This window comes from Clarias gariepinus, chromosome 18 (genome assembly GCF_024256425.1).
Source record: "Clarias gariepinus isolate MV-2021 ecotype Netherlands chromosome 18, CGAR_prim_01v2, whole genome shotgun sequence".
Taxonomy (NCBI): domain Eukaryota; kingdom Metazoa; phylum Chordata; class Actinopteri; order Siluriformes; family Clariidae; genus Clarias; species Clarias gariepinus.
Genome location: NC_071117.1, coordinates 28,422,527 through 28,445,150, shown reverse-complemented (window position 1 = coordinate 28,445,150; position 22,624 = coordinate 28,422,527). Strand labels below are relative to the sequence as shown.

Genomic DNA, 22,624 nt, shown 5'->3' with positions numbered 1-22,624 from the left:
TATATATATATATATATATATAAAAATGGGGAGATTGGGGAAAAAATCCAGAAAGGAACAAGATTCAAAAGGGAACCCCTTTATCTCCCGGGGAATTCAATTGATACAGTTCTACAGTACAGACTTGACCTACATTTATTTTATTTTCCTAAATAAATTTTAATTCAGTACTTGGATGTGAGTGTAAAGGTAATTTTGGGGTGAAAAAAAAAGTTACCTGGTCAAAATAGACCAAAAATTAACATGATACAGACCAGATCAAACAAACACAGCAGACCAACAAACAATTTCATTGATGGCCTCTTTTAAGTGAATGGCTTAAGCATTTGAGGCATTTGTTCCCTGGATGTTAATGTATCCTATGTCCATTGTGATTGGATCTAACCTGCTTTGATCAAAAGTGTGGCATGTGATTAAGCAAGCTGCACAAAGGGTGATAAGTAAAGCTCCTGGCCAATGTAGACTAGACCAATGCATGGAACGTGCAAAAAACATCTTCGCCAGTCATCCTAAAAAGATGAAAACAGGTGTATTTAGAAAGTTAAGACTTAAAGTTAGAAATAAGAAACAATTATAAGGAGGGAGACTTTAACATTAGCTATAAATACAACAAAACAGACAAACAAATAAAATTTTTTTTATTAAAAAACAAATTTGACATGGTGTACCCCAGGCCTTTATGTTGGGTCCAATAATGTTTTGTGTAATTGTCTATAATACGTTGAAAAAACAAGCTTGCTTTCCAGTGACCATTTCGCTTGGGGCACTGATGTTCCTGTAGAACACTGGTAAATTCGGAATAAAGCTAAGACAGAGCTGTGTCAAATGATAATCCCAGAGTACTTTAAAATTCATTAATTCATTAATTACACCACGAATCAGAAGATTAAAGCTTCTTTGCATAATGCTAACTGTTGATCACTAGTCACCATGATTATGTTAGCATCATACTAGATCTTTGGCATTGGGGAATATTTTGCTGTTTGTTTTTCATCTCTTGTTTATGAAACTAAACAATTTTGAATTTTAGGAATATATGAATTATAAAATAATCAATTTACCATTTACTCTCATACTCTATCACGCTTATCCTTACAGAGTCACGAGAGGCTTAAAGCCTATCCCAGGGGTCTTAGGCACAAGCTGGGTGTCATGGCGCACGCCTGTGAAGGGCGTGCTCCCAAATCTATAATCGCTCCTCGCTCACTATGGGCCATCTATAGAAACACTAATTAGAATTTTTGGAATGTCTTTAGACTATAGGAGGAAACTAAAGTACCAGTAAGAAGCACAGGGAGAACATGCAAACTTCCCGCACACACTGACCTGAGGTAAGAATCAAACTCTCAACCCAAAGGTTGCAGGACCACAGTGGTAAAAGGCAAGGCCACCACATCACTGTGGCCTTGCAAAGCATATATACGTAAATCTCATTTGCATAAACACTTTATGGGGAGAAAATTTTGGCATCATTATAGAAACATGCCACAATAATTAGTGAGGTCCTTTTGTACATTCTCATAAATAGCTCAATGATTTATTTCAATTTTAAAATGTAAGGCTGGAAGATGGGGTGTTTCAACTATGAATAGAAGAATATAAAAAAGTATGCAAAGTACAGTTTAATATTTTTAATGAGTTTTTGTTCACACAGAACCGTCTGATGGCTTTTATGTATAAAAGCAGCAGCTGGATTGAAGTCATAATCAATATGTGAAGTGAATCCCTTTGATTGCGTCCTCGATCTGATTTCTCCCCTGATTGAGGCTTCATACGCTAGTGGGGACCAAATGTCCCTGTAAGCATAGAAATAACCACAGGCTGTTAGGGTGAGGTTTACATGTAGCATAAGACTAATTAGTTGTATTTATGCCAAACTATGTGTGTGTGTGTGTGTGTGTGTGTGTGTGTTGATTAAGCTCTTTGTAATGTGGTGACTATGAGCTAACACATAGCATTTAATAACTGCACCCCCCCCCCCCCACACACACACACACACACAATTTGTTTGTAGGTAGATCCTTTGGATTGTTTTATTAATTACTAATTTAACTAATAATTTAACACAGTAAGTAATAATTTGAACACACACACAAACACACAAACAAACAAGATTAAGGCTCTTTCATGGCAGACATCCCATTTCTCTCTCTCTCTCTCTCTCTCTTTGCTCCATGCTCTCTCTCCCACTTTTCAATTTTTCATCACTCGCTCAGGAGGACACTGCTCATCCATCCTCGCTGTCTCTGTCTCTTTAACCTCGTTTAGTTCAGTGTTTTATTATTTTAATTTCCATCCCCTCTACGTCCTCTCTCATTTCTCTCTCTCTCTCACACACACACACACACACACACACCATTCATTGTCCTCCTCTCTGTCTTTCACCATCTGATGGAGGCTGAAGCGCTGTACAGCTTCAAAGCAACAGAATGTGATGAGATCAGTTTTCACAAGGGTGACATCCTGAAGGTGAGTGTGTGTGTGTGTGTGTGTGCATTTCCTTATAATAATTTCTTATAATAGCAAGAATTCTGGATTCTGATTGGTCGGAAGATGTTTCTGATATATTTATTTAGATATTTTAGATAGATATTTAGATATTTAGTTAATGATTTCTCTATCAAATATTTATGGAAGGAGTCTCCAGTGTCAGCGCTTTGTTACAGTCAGAGGCAAAGCTGTAACATTTTTAAAGCATTTTCCAAATAAAAGATTTTATGTGATTTCTCAATACCACGACAAAATAGAAGAACTGATGATGATGATGGGAAGGACGTATATGGCTGCTATAAAGTACACGAGAACCGGAACTAGTGTAAGGAAATGTAACATTAACAAAGGTTTGTATAAATGCACAAATCCTGATAACGTAGGTGTATATCGTGTAAATTTTACGTGTGATATGAAGAGCTAATTAAACATACTTCTAAAATACTAGCATGAGAATATTTAATTAAGGATAAATCTTTTTATTTTTAGTTGAATCATATAAAGACATTTTGTTCGCAAGTCAATAAATGCATTCATTCATCATAAAGACTATTTTTGCTTAAAAAATCATTTCAAAAGTTATATATTTGATCATTGGCGTGAGATATGCTGGAATTTAAATTATCCCTGACTCATTTAAACTACGGGCCAAACTTACACTAAGGTTAAATATGTAGTTTGAACAATAAAACGTTTTGTATGAGCTTATTATTTTGCTGTAATATAGACAGTATATCAGTATATAAAAGCTAAAGGAGGCCATAATCACTTGATTAGTTTGTAGAAGATCTAACTTTCATTTGTTGCAAAAATTTAGTTTTGTACCTAGTTCTCATTTTAGAAGTAGAATTGTCCAGGAAATGACCTTGTACTAAATAAAAGCTTTTTCCAGGTGATGAACATGGATGAAGATCCAAACTGGTACACAGCCGAACTTTCAGGACGGAAAGGCTTCGTACCCAAAAATTATATTAATGTAAGGTCTCATCCGTAAGTATCAAGTATTCAAGATGAATATCAATGAATGTATGAGTGTTTTGTGTGTTTGTGTGGAATAGTGCAAAAAAAAAGCCTCACATTCATGCAATCATCCTTCCTTTTCATCATCTAATAATGGGTCAGATGTTTCGGGAATGGAACCAGCAGTGATTTAAGTGAAGCAGGATGTTATTGTTTATAACAAAAAACAAAAAAAAAAAACAAGTATCGATCACACCGAGGCAGCGTTACACATAGAGTTGAGCAAAGTTTTCCTAAAGAGAGATGAAAGATCAGGGTTGTCAGATTCCAGCATGATTTTTAGCATCTAAAAAAGTACACCAACGACAGAATTCATAGAAACTGGAAAAGAGAGCCTATTTTTTTTTTTTTTTTTTTTCTTAGGGTTTGGGTAAGTCACCACGGAGCACATGCATTTCTCATTTACAAACCCTATCCACTCCTTTTTAGAGATATCTTATCTACATTAAAGACTGCTCTTAGACTTTACACTTGTTTACAGAACAACCCGCTTAACAACCTGCTTTGTTTCCAGCAACCCGGTTATTAACTGCCCTGCCTGCTGCCCCCTTCAGAGCATGGGGCAACGTGATTCCCACCCCAGTGGACCTCTATTAGTGTTTGTTTTGTTGCAGTTCCCATTTTGTTAACTGTAATCACTCTATAGAGCCCCAAGCCCTAGTGGGATACCGCACCACGACTGCACTGGCGTTCTGATCGCTGGTCTTTTGTTTAATGTAGGTGGTTTGTAGGAAGAATTTCTCGCTTGGCAGCAGAAAGCCGACTGAGACCGCTGGAAAGTGGAGCGTTTCTCATCCGGGAAAGTGAGAGTACACCAGGGGAATTCTCTGTGTCAGTCAGGTACACACACACACATATATATACACAGTGTGGAGTGAATATATAAAAAATGCAGGTCAACTTACTGTATTAGAATATTTATATGTGCTTTGGAGAACAAGCTGTTTGTTGGTTATTAATTAATTCTTTATTGCGTTTTGAAAATTCTGGAAAAAGCACTTGCCGTACAGGTTCATGCGCAACTTTGGGACACTCATGGCACAGTCATTTCAGTTTCATCCTAATCATAGTACAGAAAAAGGTCACTAATGATGTTCTGATGCTGGATTTCTAACTCTCCTTATCCTACTTGACTGGAGTGCATCATTGATACTCACTTGCACATAATTTTATTTTTAACCATTTAGCTAATATTGGCATCCCTGTCACCTCATCCCTTAAAACTCTTATGCCATACCTGGTATGTTCAACAAAAAAAGTCTTAGTTTCTCCCTGTCAGCAGCGGTGTTCCCCAAGGTTCTGTTCTACCCCCCCTTCTGTTTCTAAATCGATCATTTCCCCATAGTCACATTTTCAGAAAATTCATTATAAATTTGCATTGCTATTTAGTTGATTCCAACACTTGCATGTCCACAAAGCCTGACTCTGACCTTTTATACTCTTCTGTCTCACCAGCTACCTGCATAAAATCTACTCTTCCTAATAGTCTAATAGTGTCCCTCTTTCTATTTAACTGGTACAGTAGTTCTGCAGTTTCTACATCTTCCCAGGTCAGAACTTGGAGCTTATATTTAATAGCACATTATCTTTTGAACCCCATATTAAGAACATCTCGAAATCATGTTCTTTCCATATTTTTTTTTGTAGCATTGCTCAGCCCTGACAATCTGTTATCCCACAAACCGCCGTCCTTCTCACCCAATCAGTCATAGATTACTGTAGTTTCAAGAGTTCTGCTGCCTGAGTCATAACCCATATTCCCTACAGGCGTCACGTCACCTCCGTACTTTCTCTTTCATGCCTCCACTGGCTCCTCATCAAAAACCGCATCGAGGTTAAAACACTCCTCCTCACTTTTTTGAGATCTCTCCTTCACCTTAACACTCAGAACCTACAGTATACACCCTCTCATACTTTTTGCTCTTCTCCATTTACAGTACATCCCCGCCCATTTGACCACATTCGAATCTCTTAAAGTATTAAAATGTGTTTAGAAGCGCTTATCTATCACACATGGTCTTAGGTTGTGGTCAAATCTTATTCCAATCTGGTAAAAAATCTTTTTATTTGGTAATATGCTGTGTCTATTGTTGTTTTTTATATGGTTATTTTAGCATTATCTACATTTTTTTAAATATTATTAAATTATTGTTGTTCATAAATTTATTTTTGTTGTTGTTTTGTTGTTGTGCTCATACACATAGATTAATATTACGCTTACGCTACTAATAATAACATGCTTAACATGACTGATATTTTAAAACAAAACTTTATTAAAATAAATTTGTATTTCCTTCAATTCAGCCTGTTCTCAATGTTTATTAATTAATTAATTAATTGTGAATTATTATCAAATAAGGTAAAACAAAAGTGTTTTATAATACAAAACTGTTATATTTATGATTATTATATTATTAGTAATAATACTTATACTATACAGTAAATGCAAAGACTTTAACATATACAGTATAAATCATCCTTCAAAAAAATAACAATAATGTACTAAATGTAACTAAATGGTATGTGACTACGTTTATAAAGAGAGCTTATACAGTACATCTTACTTCTCATCACACACACACACACACACACACACACACACACACACACACACGATGCATACACCTGCGACCTCGGGGTCCTTTGTTCTGAAGTGTTTCTCTGATTTCTAAATGATATTAAAGCTCCATATTTAGACTAGAGGACAATCGCAGATTCGCACTTGTCCTGAAACGAGTTGATTAATAACACCAGAGCCGTTAGCTTTATAAAAACATCATTACCTTCATTATCCCACTCTTTCTGTTTGTGTGAGTAACTCTCTGATCGTGTCATCTCCTGTTGGCAATCACACACACACACACACAAACACACACATGCAATTACAGCTCCATCAGTGTGTTAATGTTCATGTCTAGAAACATGATTAGAAACACGCATGTTATTTAACAGGGGAAAAACGATGCACTTTTGATGTGGTGATGTTTTCTCTAAAGAATTGTTTATTTATCAAAACTTAAGGAAGGAGTCTCCGGTATCAGCACTTTGTATCAGGTTTTCCACAACATCTTTTTTTTTTTTTTACTTTGAAACAGAGGCTGGTGAAAGGATTATACTGTTTTGTGAATTTTACACAAGATATAAATGTAATGTATCAATCAGCGACACGTTGTTTGCTAGCAAATAAAACACATCATAAAATTTATCTAATTCATCAGTAAATAATCAACATAGAAATGGCGAGAATAACCTCACACATCTCACAATCAAATCATTACTGATTATAAATATTAAATAAAATTTTTAGAAACATTTTAAAGAACCAATTACTGAAAATTATTTATATAGACAAATAAGGTGTGTGTGTGTGTGTGTGTGTGCAAGTTTTTAAGAGGAAGTCATGAAGCAGAAACTCTAAAACAGAGAAAAGTATTTTGAAGGTGCAGCTATTTTCTTTAGAAATGTTCACGTTTCTCCTCCGTCACTGCAATTAATTTCAACTGTGTCTTTTATATTAATGTCATTCAACTGTAATGTTGTTTTTTTTTGTTTGTTTAGTATTAAGCACAAAGCGTGTGTGTGTGTGTGTGTGTATGGGAACTGTTAGCGGGTCAACAAGGTGCACATTTAATTCCTAAACCTTGCAGTGTTTGGAGGCGGAGCAATGGATTTATCAGTATCAAGAAATAAAACAATATTCTAGTTTCTTAAAAAAAAAAACTAATTCATCAAAATTCTACTATATACGTACACTACCGATCAATCAGAATCCAGAACCTGTCAGCACTGACGCTGCTTCACTGAATGGGCCTCAGATTTAACCAGGTGGTTTTCGGTTACAGAATGAAGCCATTAGACATGGAGTCTGATATTAAACCGCACACACACACACACACACACACACACACACCTGTATAATCCACCCAGTTACCCTGGAGGGAAAAGAAATCTTTCTGGAGAAGGGTGTGTGTGTGTGTGTGTGTGAGTGTGAGTGTCTCAAATATCACAAGATTTTATCTACCACCTCGCAAGAAAACATGCACATGCACAGACATACACTTCATGCATGCACACACACACACACACACACACACACACACACACACACACACGCTTTGTGCTTAATACTAAACAAACCATAAAAAAAAACATTACAGTTGAAATACATTAATATAAAAGACACAGTTGAAATTAACGTATGTAAATAAATTACAAAGCAAAAACTTGTAAGATATAAATAATAATAATAATAATAAAAAAGTTTTAAATGAAATTACCAAACCTGACGTTTATGGTATATTTACATGGTGTAGATTGGAATAAGGGAATGAGATAAATATTTAAACTTACAGGGTTCTAGATGTGCATTTGTTGATGTGAAATATAAAGTAATAGTTGAAAGATAAAGTGTTCTGGTATGTTAACTTACAGTAGCACGATCTATTGTTACAGTAGACTGAAAATAACTTGAAATGACAAGATAGAAAGTCACGGTTCTTTAAAAACTACTCAGCAGTAATTTTCAAATATCACTCACAAATCCACAATCAGGTTACAGTATATGAACTTAGGATCTATATTTGCCTAATAGCTAACAGAAACCAGTGTCCTCACTCAACACACACTTTGTGTTTGTGTAGTTATGGGGACCACGTGCAGCACTTTAAGGTCCTGAAGGACAGACTGCGGCGCTACTTTATATGGGACGAAGTTTTCCTCTCACTCAACCAGCTGGTGGAGTTCTACCGCAACAACAGCATCGCCAAAGAAACGACTGTCTTCTTACGCGAGCCTGAGAGTCTGCTGGCTGTAAGAGCACACACACACACACACACACACACACACACACACATACACACACACACACACACACACACACACACACACACACACATACACACACACACATACACACACACATACACCTACAGTACCAATCCCCCAAACTCACACACACACAAACATCTCAGGTGTATTTGTGCACATATCTTATTGGCCCATTAGTTATTTCTATATGTAGTCATAATAAAATAAACACTTTAGACAAGCGACATATGTTACTTGATTCTGATTCGTTAGAGAATGTTCATTAATTTTCTTTAAAGGAATTAGTTATGTTAATGTACTTAATTTAAAGCAAAATTATAGTAACAGCTCATTCTAAAGGATTTGTACCACATTAACTAAGATGAATTGATTAATTGAAGTTAAGGTTGTTGTTTATGACACATTAATAGAAGAAGTTCCAAGTGTCAGTGCTGTGTAACTCTTAAGAATGTTCTACAGCAATAAAACAAAATGTAGCTATAAACTAAAATCTGTAATTGTATAAAACTTGCCTTTGTGTAAGAGAAAGAAAACACTTCTTTTATATATATATATATATATATATATATATATGATAAATACTTTTTTACTTCCTTTAGAGGCCACGTCATGCTCAGGCTCTCCACAACTTCACTCCTCCTCATGTATCCCAACTGCGTTTCCTGCGCGGTGACTTTATCGCCCTTCTGGACTGCTCAGATGCTCATTGCTGGAAGGGGAGGTGCCGGGGTCGTGTGGGCGTCTTCCCTCCCGAATATGTCCAGCCAGTGTATCAGTAAAGGTTGGAAAGTTCAGCTTTAACATCAAAAATTTACAAGTCCTTATAAATTATACAATGTACTGTACCTTATGTGAATTTTTAATATCTATGCTAAATCTTATTCACTTTTTAGTAAAATGTTACATTACAAAACTTGAATATATTTTTCACAATGTTAATGTTTCATCAAAATATATCAGTCTTTACAGTTCTGGTTAACAAATTGCAAAATTAGCATATTATAGAACCAGGCAAAAAACATTTTAACAAACAGGTTAAGATTACTGTACCTACTGTACACATGATATTCTAACCAAATTATAATGAATTATAAGCTGTTTTTTGGGAGAGGTAAGTAAACTAAGCCAAACTGTATGTTTTCCATTAAGTTTTGTTTTTTATAATGTGTTACAGTAGTGATATAAAGTATATACAGTAACATAACATAGTATGATTTCTTAAGATATTGTAAAAATTATTGTATGCATTATGGCCTATTAAGAATGTTTTAGCTCATTAAACACATATTTTGAAAAAGTCAACAGAATTTACTATTTAAGTATATTCAAACATCTGAAATTTTCTTAATGATTTTTTTTTACTTTTATTAATTCAAACAGTTTAAACTGTAAAATGGAAAGAAAAATATTGGGAACACACAGTTAACCGAAACATGTAAAATTCTAGAATTTTATAGTGCCAAATAATTCAAATAGTTCAACAAAATACATTTGACCAATTTTCCCAAACTTGAAATTGGGCTGAATCTTGAATGGAAAATATTCCAGATATTAAAGATGATGTTTTTCAGAACTGTGAAAAATTTGTTTATTTTCATTTTTTTTTTAAATAAGAGATGAAAATTTCTTGGTTTTCAGCGTTGCCCAAGAACTGTGAGATAACTTGTAACACATCATCATCAACAACAAAAATCTTCTGTATATCATATACTGTATACTGTTAAGTTGTTCAAACAGTTTGCTTTGATGATGAAAAATTAAATTTTCTCTCTCACTTAAAAATAAATTGTAAATTTTACAAATACAAATATATGAGGTTTTGTTAGTTTGTTTTTATTTTTTGTCACTATTTATTGTAAACACACTAGATACACTCTAGATGGTGGTATTGACGCATGTCCCTACTTCAAGACTAAATGCATGTCATTATAACATAAAAACAAATATTTTCTATGTTGAAAATCTTTAAATTTCTTAGAGTTTGGTAGTGGGGTTCTATTTAGTCAGTTAGCAGAACTGTAAACAAATGTTACCTTGTACATCAGAAACTAAGCATAAATGGGAAAAATATCTTTCCTTGCATAATTACTTTTTTTAAGAAATCCCTACATGAATGTCCTTAATGTTTTAAAACTTGTAAAACACAGAGTTTACTGTTCAGACTTTTAGACCCCAGGTTCAGTAAGGTGGAATTCCTGTTAGTTCTTTGTGTAATTCCCACTGAGGCGTGAAGCAATAAGTAAAAAGAAACAACAGTGTCAATCACAAGTGGCTCCACCCGTCATTAACTGACACATATTTGTGTGATGGCACTGGTTGGATGCCGCACACCCTGACACCAACACACCTGACGTAAATGTGCTGTCTAATGGTTTTTAATGGCTTTGTTTTTCTTGCCTTTATTCCATTCCATGGAATTCTTTTTTCCATGGAATTAAACAAAAAACACAACAATATAAAGAAACACAACAAAACACGCTCTTCAATAACGGCACATTAGGAACTGCACACTTTCTCAGAATTTATTCCAAAAAGAAGTTCCATTCATTAATTAAGACTTAGTTACAATTTTCTTGTAGTAAACTTCATTCTATTTCCATGTCTAACAGTGAAACTTAAGGCACTTTAATACTTTTTTTGGCAAGTGATTAATCTATGTGGATAATGTTTAAGTTCATTACGTAAAACATACAAGTAAGAGCTTTGCAGTTTGGAAATGCTCAGAGGATGATACGCCTTGTTTGGGCTTGCCTGCATGACTTCATCTGTTGCTGTAAATCACTCTTCTACCTACTGGAAAAAAACTGACTCATAACACATCATGGGTTTCAAAAGTGTACCATAATTATTATATTTTTTAAGCTCTGAAACATTTTTATGACATTTTGTGTGATTTACGTATTCAAGAAATAACACACAACAGTGTTATAGGAGAATAATCACCAATGGCATAACTGTTATTATCTGGAAAGTATTTATTATTTTTTCTTTGTATGTTTTTTTTTTTTCATCTTACAGATACAGTACAGTATTACAGACTTACTGTAACTAGGTTAGCTATGATTGTATATAGTGTGGATAGTTCAAGTTCTCACTTACACATAATAGCATTATGAACTGTTACTACCTCTAATTAGCTGCAACTAACTTTAATAGCTGTTATTATCCATTATCTAATACTTTCTGTTACTAGGTACTACTAGTGTGTAGTTTTCTATTATATGCTGCTACAAACATTTACTAGCTGTTACCTTCTATTATTCACTGTTACTAACTGTTATAAGCTGCTAGCAATTGTTACTTTTATATGTTACTATGTTACTTGTAGTTGTTACTTGAAGTTTCTGTTATTAATGAAGTTTTAATGTCTGTTGCTAGCTCTAACTATTTTTTCTTTAATGATACTACCATTTATTAGTTCTTACTATTACAGTATGTTTATATTAATTGCTGTTACTGTCTGCTACTAGCTGGTACTCTGTGTTACATACTGTACATTTACCATCTGTTACCATTTATCCCTAGCTGTTACTACAATATATATATTACTCACTCTTATGGTCCTTTTCTAGCTGTTGTTCAAATTTGCTAGCTGCTACTACAGTAGGTAACTATGTATATGTTGTTTGCTTTTGCTGTATGTTACTAGCTTATGAAACTATCTATAATGTTTATCTGCAACTAGTTGTTCAATTCAATTTAATTTAGCTTTAGTGTATAGATCTGTTCAGCTATTATTTGTTGCTAATTACATTCAGTAGCAGTTTCTATCTATTAATTGCATTTCTGTCTGTTACTAACTGTTACTAGCATGTACTTGCTGTTACTAGCTGCTAGCTTTTAATACTACTAGAATAGTATTACTAGCAGCTTTTTATATTTGTAGCCTGTTACTTCTTTTTGCTAGCGTTAACTGTATTATATTACTTCTGTTATTGCTAGTTTTTAGCTGTTACTTATATTTGCCAGCTGTTAGTAGCTTTTACTACCTTTTATTTCTATTACTTGCTGTTACCATCTGTTACTAGATGCTTTTATAATTTACCATATGTTACAAGCTACTAGCAATAAATAGCTGTTATTAGATGTAATTAACATTTACTAGCTGTTGCTATCCATTACTAGCGGTTTGCTAGTTCTTACTAGCTATTAATAACTACTCAATTCCTTCTATTACTTGCTGTTACTGTACCTTTACTTACTAGAGGCTTTGAGCATTTATGGCTATTACAAGCGGTTACTATAAATATATAGCTATTATTAGGTGCCACTATTATTCAATACACTGTATGTAACTGACCATTATTAGCTGCACTTGTCTTTTATTAGCTACAATTATTTACTAGCTGTTATTATGTCACTATGCAACTATATTACTGTCTCTTAATTGCAGTTACTGTATGTTACTACATTTCCTAAATGTCCCTACTTATGACTAGCTGCTGCTCTAGTATGCTAATGCTGTTATTTTCTGTTACTAGCTATTGCAGCTATAATCTAGCTGTTACTAAATGCTCGTAGCATTTCCAAAACATTACAAGCTGCAACTAGCATTTTTATAGGTGCTAATAAGATTTACTACTGTAGCTGTTACTACCTACGTATCCCATGCTGTTGCTGTGTGTTATTATTTGTTATGATCTGTTACTAGCAATCAGAATCAAGAACTCTGCATCGTGTTATAACCTGTAGTCGATTAAATCTATGAGAAGGTAACAGATAAATGGAAGTGATTTAAACACTGAGGTAAAAGGGCTTTGATGTGGTCAATAGTAAATCTGTATTTTCAGTTCTAACGATCATATAACGTATTTCATGGATTAGGCCATCTATAGTATTGTTTCCCCTCATCCTGAGATATCTAATCTCCCTATTCATTAATAATCATGCTGAAAGTCAGGTTGGATAAAGTTCAGTAGGGTTGTAAAGTTCAGCTTCACACCGACAAACGTTTTTTTTTTTTTTTTTCCCATGAGGCGTTCGCTAAAAGAATAAATCACAGATTATGTGATTTATGCACATTGCTAAAACACAGCATTAAACCTTAAGTAATAATAAATAAATACAGTTACGCAATGCAAAATGCTGATAAATTCTGGATTCTGATTGATACGTTAACGTTACTTTAGTAACAGCTAGTTAAAAAAGCTGGTTCTCTATGATGTCTACGACTAATAACACCTAGATTTAAAGGAATAAAATGTCGATGTTGTATTGATGAGACTTTCTATAAGGAGATGTTTACTTATCGTGCATGGAAGGAGTCTCCACTTTCAGCATTTTGAGACCGAATCTTTAGAACAGAGAGTTACGATACGCTCACATTTGTCTTATTATTAGCTTTATTATCACACTGTATTTGTTAATTGTATTTATAACATATTGCTGATGAGTTCTTGGATTTGTTTGGGTAAACTTGTAGTTTCTATGGCAACACCTCATTTTAAGGAACTTATACTGCAGCTGCTTCATATCAACTCATCAAAAATAAAATTTAATGAGACATTTATTTAACATTTATGGAAAAAGTCTACAGTGTTAGAGCTCTGTTATGAATTTCTGATTAAACTGTAAGTTGAAAAAATATATATAATAAAATGACTAAAAACAGAAACTAGTGAAAGTTGAATTTTGCGCTACTGTGTAAGTGAGAACTTTTTTTGCAGAGATTCCACACATTAAATTTTGCTATAAATGGATTTTAAAAAATCTTTAATGTTAGTAAGTTGCTGTAAAAGTTACTCCGTTTCCCACTCAATCCCTCTGTCCCATGGTTAATTATTTTCCCATAACCGCACACCACCTTGTGTTTTATTCCTTACATGTCTGAGCTGTATTAGATTTGGATATCTGATTTGTTTCAGTCAGGGGTTTTATATATCTATATCTATATAGCGGACTCGTACATGTAGGTCACCGTATACAATAGCGTTTGTATGTGGATGAACATGTCACGGTATGTTTCTTGCTCTAACCTGCCTGATCAGCTAATTACCAGCCAATTAACTGAATCCAGTTGAGCGACATGTCATATAAACCCACGGACTTAAAATCATACAAACCAGACCGTTGAACATCCAATCTTAGGATTAGAATATCTGTTTTGTCTTTGCATTTGAAACTTTGCTGATGTGTGCGTGTGTGTGTGTGTGTGTGTGTGTGTGTGTGAGACAGAGAGAGAGAGAGGGTGTTATGCATAGTAAGCATACAGGAATATATTAAGACACATGAGAATAACAGCGTTGATGCAGCAGAAGCGCGACCAAAACGGGTCTTCCCTGATGCTACGAATGGCAGGGGGCGGAGTCCCGGGAGCTCCACGACTTGGCCGAGGACTGCAAAAGCTGGCAGTGCGTACACACTTCCCTCTGCGCACAGACTCACAAGCTAAAAAACAATGAGAAGAGAGAAAAGGAAAGAAAATAAACCCTTGTGTTTCGAAATACCACGTGTAAGTATTGCTTTCTGTTTGAGGGGGAAAGTAGAGGAAAGGGCTTCGATAAAATGGGAGGCAGGGATTCAACAATCATCCCAATCAACCTCTTATTTTTATTTAGCAATTACAGAGTAAAAGGTTCTTTACACCGCGTTCCAAATTATTATGCAAATTGGATGTAAGTGTCATAAACATTAAATGTTTGGTTTTTAAATTAAACTTATGGATGGTGTTGTGTTTCGGGGCTCTTTGGATCACTGAAATGAATCTCAGACACGTGTGGTAATTACTGTAGTTTGGCAGATAAACCCAATCAAAGGAAAAGTACTGAAGAAGGTTGTTCCACATTATTAAGCAGGCCACAGGTTTCAAGCAATACGGGAAAGATAAAGGATCTCTGCTGCCGAAAAGCGTCAAATAGTGCAATGCCTTGGACGAGGTATAAAAACATTAGATATTTTAAGAAAACTTAAGCGTGATCATCATACTGTGAAGACATTTGTGGCTGATTCAGATCACAGACAGGTTCGTGCAGATAAAGGCAGAATGAAGAAGGTTTCTGCCAGAAAAATTCATCGGATTAAGAGAGCAGCTGCTGATATGCCATTACAAAGAGCAAACAGGTATTTGAAGCTGCTGGAGCCTCTGGAGTTCCGCGAACCTCAAGGTGTAGGATCCATCAGAGGCTTGCAGTTGTGCATAAACCTACTATTCAGCCAGCCGTAACCAATGCTCACAAGCAGAAACGATTGCAGTGGGCCCAGGCATACATGACGACTAGTCTTGTTTACTGATGAGTGTCGTGTCCCCCTGGATGGTCCAGATGGATGGAGTAGTGGATGGTTGGTGGATGGCCACCATGTCCCAACAAGGCTGCGACGTCAACAAGGAGGTGGTGGGGTCTTGTTTTGGGCCGGAATCATAGGGAGAGAGCTGGTAGGCACCTTTAGGGTCCCTGAAGGTGTTAAAATGACCGTGGCAATGTATATAGAGTTTTTGACTTTCTTCCATGGTACAAAAAGAAGAACCGTGCCTTTTGTAGCAAAACCTTCATGCATGACAATGCACCATCTCATGCTGCAAAGAATACCTCTGTGTCATTGGCTGCACAAAAGATGAGAAACTCATGATGTGGCCACCATCCTCCCCTGACCTCAAACCCATTGAGAACCTTTGGAACATCTTCAAGCAAAAGATCTATGAAGGTGGGAGGCAGTTCACATCAAAACAGCAGCTCTGGGAGGCTTTACTGACATCCTGCAAAAAAATTCAAGCAGGGGTCCTATGTTAAGATATATATCATGCCCTGTTAGGATGTTTTTGATTGAAGTAGCTTTTGATTTCAGTAAATATGACCTCATAATGCTGCAAATTCAACAAAAGCCTTCAGTTCTTTACAGCCTATAAAATGTTTTAACTCTGTTGTGCATAATAATTTGGAACAGTGTGTTTTTATTTATTTTATTTTTTTTATCAATTTTATCATTAGTAGGGTTTGTTCAATAAAATTTGAGTTATATCCTAATGGTTGATGACTAGAAGGATATCATTTGCGTAATAATTCGGAACACGGTGTAGTTTTATTCGCTCTTTTAGCAAAATTAACCAAAAAAAAAATAGAGTAACAAAAGCTCTGTTTGTTCTTTGAGATGCTTCTGATATATCAGTGTGTGTGTGTGTGTGTGTGTGTGTGTTTGTTACCCTCTGTTCTTCGAGTAAGTGTCGATACTTTCTGTAAAGGTATATCCCTGTCCGCGGTGCGTCCGAGGGTCCACCAGGTGAGGTTATAAATCTACATTGGCAAAATCACACATATAACAATATTAAACTCGATTTTGTTTAGCAAAAAAGTAGCTTCTCCAGAAGGGGGCGCTCTTAATAAAGTAACTTCATTGTTATGTCCAATGTTTATGTTTGGAGCCACATTTTTTTTCGTCATCTACTGTATAGCTGAAAAATAATCAAACCATTTCTTCTTTATTAATGGTTTCCATATTTACATAAAAATATCCTTATCGTTATAATTAGACCGAATGTTTGCATTTGATCAAGAAAAAGTCTTCTGTAATGTGCTCTAGAGAAGATCAGACTCCAGCTCCTTTAAATGACTCATGTAAGATTTGTGTTTTGTGTGTTGCTTCTTGTTTAACCCTGTTGTACTGTACGTAGAGGACTAACTGAGCGAGTCGAATGGCTTTACTCAACACATTCCCTCTAACACTGTACCTGTTCCTCGGAGGGTGGGGGTGTGAGAAGGCTGATGGCGACGGTGACGATGACGGTGATGGCGCAGAGGATGATGGCGAAGTGCAGGTAGTGTACGCGGCGCAGGACGGGTGGCGCGGGGTCAAAGACGCCGCAGCGAGGGGGCGGGAAGGCGAATTCCAGAACCATCCGTGTGAAACCGACAGCCAGACCGACCATCAAACCCCAGAACGCTCCCTGATGAACAGCAAACAGGGTTCATTAATACTGTTAAAAAATAAATACTTTATTAATCAAAGCTAAAAATAGACTTTAATTGAAATGTTTGTCTCTCCCAGTTGGGAAGCTGGGGTCAGAGATTTATATTACTCTCTCTCAGTATCTATAGCGCTCATCCTGTTCAGGGTGGCGGGAGGCCTGCAGGAAATCATGTGGTTAAACTCAAACACAGGAACAACATGCAAATTCCACACACACACACAGAACTGAGGTGAGAATCGAACCCTCGACCCAGGAATAGCGAAGCCACAGTGTGAACCACTCTGCCATCATGCCACCTCTATACTACACGCCCCCCATCCAGACCCCCCCCCCATCTCCTCTAACACGCTGTACAGTGATTTATGCTCACGGCTTAAGATTTTAGAAAAGTGCAAACACCTCAAACTGACTTTTCCTACAGGACGTAAAGCGGGCGTGTCAGTTCAGGTGTGTTCTATACAGCAGAGGATATTACCCGGGGTTACGTCTACTGCTCAGTTCATAAAATGTAAATAACCTTGAAATCTTTCCAGAAGCCAGACTCTGGAGATCTGGGAGAACTTCTCAACATGACTGATTCTGAATAAATTCTCTCCTCTCAGAGATCACAGAGTCTGTAGTAGCTAAATTATTCCCTTCTCTACAGTATGTGAGAAAAAAACGTAAATAATAAGAAGATGGAAATGAGATAATGTGTTGCTGTTTGTATAGAAGTCTGTAGTATATCGTATGTAAGTATTTATAATTCTAGCAAAATTAAATTAAAATGATAAAGTCAATATAAGATTCTGGTCTGGTGTAGCTTTTGCAAATCGACCTTAAAAACATTAAGCTTGTAATGTGATTAATTCTTGCTAATTCGTTCAGCTTGTTGGTTTATACTGATGGAAATAACCAGGGAGACGATTTTATTACGATACTTAGATGCAGATTTGGTCTGTAACGCGAATCTACAGGTATCACGATTTTGTAAATATCCTGATTCTATATTTATTTAGGAGAATAGAGAAACTGCAACATATTTCCACCTTAAATGCAACATATTTCCACTTTAAAAGCAACATATTTCCACCTTAAATGCAACACATTTCCACCTTAAATGCAACATTTCCACCTTAAATGCAACACATTTCCACCTTAAATGCAGCATATTTCCACCTTAAATGCAAAAATATTAACTAAAAAATAAATGTAATAAAAATGACAGACGATACACGAATTGCCACACAAAAGAACCGAGATACTTAACTGAATTTATTTTTTCTCATCTTTACTGATTAATTACTTAAAAAGGACAGAATTTTACACTTATTTATTAATGCTCAAATGATATATTTACTTGAATGAAAAAAGAAAAAAAAGGCCCCTTTTGGCATCGTCCTGCCCGAGGTATTCCGAGGATGATTCATTGTACAGAGTGTTTGTAAAGCTGGAACCGCAATCGGGTTGTGAAATTGTGAAAGTGACAGAGAAGTGAGATCTGCTGGTGTCTTCTGTAGCTCGAGGGCATCCTGCATTCCAGGCTGAAAGATCTGATTATTTTGGAGAGAGAAAACACCCCACCCTGGTGTAAGCCTGTTCTTCCCCTCATTACTGGAATGTTATAATGTTTTTCAGTTGAATAAACAGGTTTTTCCCCCGTGAGCATTCTGCAAGCGCTTGGAAAGCTTCGCTCATTTTTGCCACCGTGAGGGTTTCAGGTGAGAGAGGGGATTCTTTATCATCCCTGAGCCTGCTTTACTCCAGGGTATGATATCACGGCTGATTTCAGAAAAAAAAAAAGATGTAAATTAACACCAAATCAATCTCTAATTTACTAAAACATATTCAGCTGAATGAAATACAGAAGGTCTATGTTTTAAGATGGTGAAGTTCCATTTGAGGAGACATTTATTGAACTTTTAAGGAAGGAGTCTCCAGTGTTAGTGACGGTAGAGGTTACAAAAAAGTTTATGCTTTGCACTTTCTCAATAACATATTATTATTATTATTATTATTATTATTATTTATTTATTTATTTATTTATTTATTTCATATTAAAATCCTTAAACAGAAGCGGCAAAGATCCGTGCCGCAACACAGCACAGGTCAATGACGATTAAAAAAAATTAAAAAAATTTTTTTTTAGAGTATTAAAAAAAAAAATTTAAAGCTTAAATAGGAGTTTTGCTGGTGTGTGTTAACTGGGAGGCTTCAAACTTTGAACTATGTATTTGGGTTTTTTGATACGTCAGGTAGAACAAAAGTTAAAACAATCACAAATTACTATTATTTTTTGGTCAAAGACACACCCAAAACCAACCATACAAACACGTGATCACGTGGATCTGAGCTATTTCTTTGCTTGTAAACTGTTTTTTTTATTTTTTATGATTTGCTCCATCGTGTGCGTTTGTACAGTTGGTTAAAATAAACTAAAATTCAGTTCATCATCTTGCCTACTGTAGGTTGTGCTGATAAGAAGGACATGTCGTTATATACCGCAGAATTCTGAGCCCTGTTTATGTTTCTTAAAAAAACAGTAAAACAAAAACTGGTTAAAATGTTCTGAGGTTTAAAGGCTACATGCAAGAGAGAATTCAAGCTGCTACAACATAAATGAGGACAAATTTTATGGATCTTCTGGAACATCAGGTGTGACTGGACAGATGGAAATTAAAAACATCAGGACGTTCTGATTATAATAATTGTATTATTAAATTAGTTGATTCTTCGTCCATTATCACCCCTTGGAGACGTGCATTTAGTTTATTTTTATTTTCTTGTGCCTACGTGTGCCTCAGGCGTTTGTGCCGGACGTACAGTAAGTAGCGGTGGAATCTCCCCTCTGCATGCTTTACATAAATTCCCAACCACAAACTCGTGGTTCAAATTTAAATACCCGATCCGGACCCAAACACAACAAACTGAACTTTCAATTCTGAGACAGATAAAAGATTTGAGGTGAAATTAAACAAATTCGGGCATCACGGAACGCACGGAGAGCGCCTCTCTAAAGGTCAAATGTCATTCGATCGCACATCTTGTGTTAATTACGGTGATGAGGCTGACACACTGTGTGGTTTCTCATGGTGTCGCATTTCACCGAACCAAGCTTAAGATGACAAGGATGTTATTTGTTCCCACGTAAGGTAAGGAACTTGTGACCCGCTGTTTGCTGATGGTATTAGTGGGCGGGGCTGAGCAGTGACTCAGTGGTTGATGATCTCTTCCTCTTATTTACACACCAGACACGAACACACACTGAGCCTTGTAACATCTGCTTCCCCATTAGCTGGCTGCAAAAGTGCGCTCTGGCTCGAATCCCCGGAGCTTGTGGTTAGTCAGCTGAGAGAGGATGGGAAAAGTGTCACGGTTAAAACAAAGGGCCACAAAGATCAGACAGAGGTGGTCTTAGCCAATGCGAGATATTAGCCAATGCTGCATAGTCAGCGTTTAAAAATAGCGCTGTATGCAATCCTGTGATGACACACTTTCTATGTAAGTTTGCAATGTGGCTGCAGTTTTGGTCAAACAAACTGAAACTTCTCGTTAAACATGTATTAAAATAGTGAACATAGCTAATACAGGAAGCTGGCTTTGCTAATCGACCATGTCACGTAAATCAAACACCAGGTTTTTTTTTTTTTCAGATTTTGAAGTTGTATGTAACTGTTTCTTCTATTAATAGGAAAAAACACCAGACGCCACGCCCACAAACTCTATTAACTGGTGTGATGTAGTGGAGTTACTGTAACCACCCCAAACTGTTTTGTTACTCTTACACAACAGCAAGACGTACCGACGATTATAAATTTTTATGTTATTAATAAACGACTCGTTGTATTTCCTAGCCGTGTGTAGCTCCGGAAACTATTTAGTTTAGTTGTGTTTAGCGTAGTTGTGTTTTATTGACTATCGTTCCCTCGCCAGCTTTAAATTAATGAAACCAAATTCACTCAGTGTGTTAGTAAAAATTATTAAATATTTTTAAATGCATAAATTTTTAACATAAACTGGATAAAAAACCTCTAAAATCTAAGCAAAGCACGGATGTTATAAAGACGCGATAAATAAAATGTTCGTAAATCGTCTTTACTTACCTGATTCTCATCAGATATTCTTACAAATAATTTTAAGTTCTTGACCGGACGTGACTCTAGTAACATGGAGTAAGAACATACTGTAGTTGTATGTTTTGGTCCGTAACACAACACAACGTTGTTCTCGCTGAACCTTTAGACTTTTGACAGCGGATGATATTTACATTCCTCGTGTCATTTCTGGACAGGTTTTTTCTCCATTTATCTCTTTTCTTGCCTTTAAGCATTTTCAGATGGTTTGTGGTGACAATAAATCAGAACTCCTTCACTTGACGCAACACACACTCGAGTCCTGAACACAATAAAAATAGCTCAGTGTCTGAGTGTACTGTACAGTATACCTACCGCCTCGTTGGTTCTTTTCCAGAACACCGCCATGACAAAGATGGCAGTGACGGGAGGAGCCAGGTAGCTGGTCACCGACTGGATGTAGACGTAGAGCTGTCCGCTGTTGGCGCTCTGGAGAATCGGGATCCAAACCACGCTGATGACCACAAGGATCACCGTCACGATCCTGCCACGGTGCGATTAAACATGTTAATATAAATCACCTTCTGAACAATCGGAAACCGGAATCCTACAGTGCTTTTCGAAGCCCACAACCTTCCGACTAGCAGCAGCTCCTTCTCGCTCGCCCCTCTGCGATACTTCTTCCAGATGTCCATGGTGAACAGAGTGCTGCTGCTGTTGAAGATGGAGGTCAGCGAGGACATCAGGGCGGCCATCATCACCGCGATCATCAAACCGCGCAGACCTGAAACACACATGAGTTACCCCAGGGGCTGTGGTTGTAAAGGAGTTAAACCCGAAGAGGTGTGGTGTTATAGGAAACTAATCAGTGATGTGATGGAGCAGAGTTACTCGTACACCACAGGATACAATTTTTGATTTATTGCATGAATGGCACATGGTACAGATCACAATGCACTAATTTATAGGTATGTTAAATCTCGTGTTGCGAACATGAAACAAGTTCCAGGATGGAAAATATCAACATCATAAACATAAAAAAAAAACTGATCTAAATACCGCTGGGCATGAGCTCGATGACCAGTTTGGGAAAAGCGATGTTGGAACAGCCGACCTCCGCGCCACACACCTTCATACATTCCTCAGGATCCACACAGCCCACTGAATCTGGGAACACACACACACACACACACACACACACACACAAACAGGCCTCAGTTTTCAAACACATTTAATCGCAAAATTATTTGTGGTGTTGATGCAGATCCAGAAAAATATCCTGAGTTTTGTTTAAATGCCCATATAAGGAAGTAAAGCTTGACAAAAGTAATGG

At 36.3% G+C, this 22,624-nt stretch overlaps 2 protein-coding genes and 1 pseudogene across 3 annotated transcripts in view; 1 reads left to right on the top strand and 2 right to left on the bottom strand.

The window, feature by feature from the left end:
- The window catches only part of LOC128506378 (transmembrane protein 94-like), a 29,423-nt pseudogene extending 27,188 nt beyond the window's left edge, over positions 1-2,235 (bottom strand).
- A 156-nt stretch (positions 2,236-2,391) lies between these two features.
- On the top strand, positions 2,392-10,112 carry grapb (GRB2 related adaptor protein b). 2 transcript variants are annotated; one of them, XM_053477332.1, is made up of 6 exons: positions 2,392-2,469; positions 3,383-3,480; positions 4,231-4,350; positions 8,151-8,319; positions 8,937-9,118; positions 9,976-10,112. In XM_053477332.1, the coding sequence occupies exons 1-5, from the start codon at positions 2,392-2,394 to the stop codon at positions 9,114-9,116; spliced, it is 645 nt and encodes a 214-aa protein (XP_053333307.1). In that variant the 3' UTR covers positions 9,117-9,118; positions 9,976-10,112. The 2 variants fall into 2 exon arrangements, with proteins under 2 accessions (XP_053333307.1, XP_053333308.1); XM_053477333.1 differs by lacking the exon at positions 2,392-2,469 and having other exon boundaries at positions 3,356-3,466.
- Positions 10,113-14,515: 4,403 nt separating this feature from the next.
- The window catches only part of slc5a10 (solute carrier family 5 member 10), a 41,999-nt gene continuing 33,890 nt past the window's right edge, over positions 14,516-22,624 (bottom strand). The window contains exons 10-15 of the mRNA XM_053476861.1: positions 22,351-22,458; positions 21,925-22,075; positions 21,667-21,835; positions 17,000-17,215; positions 16,475-16,565; positions 14,516-14,724 (exon numbers count right to left, since the gene is read on the bottom strand). Coding sequence (XP_053332836.1) covers positions 14,528-14,724; positions 16,475-16,565; positions 17,000-17,215; positions 21,667-21,835; positions 21,925-22,075; positions 22,351-22,458 — 932 coding nt within the window. The 3' untranslated portion in view covers positions 14,516-14,527. The remainder of the gene's footprint in view (positions 14,725-16,474; positions 16,566-16,999; positions 17,216-21,666; positions 21,836-21,924; positions 22,076-22,350; positions 22,459-22,624) is intronic.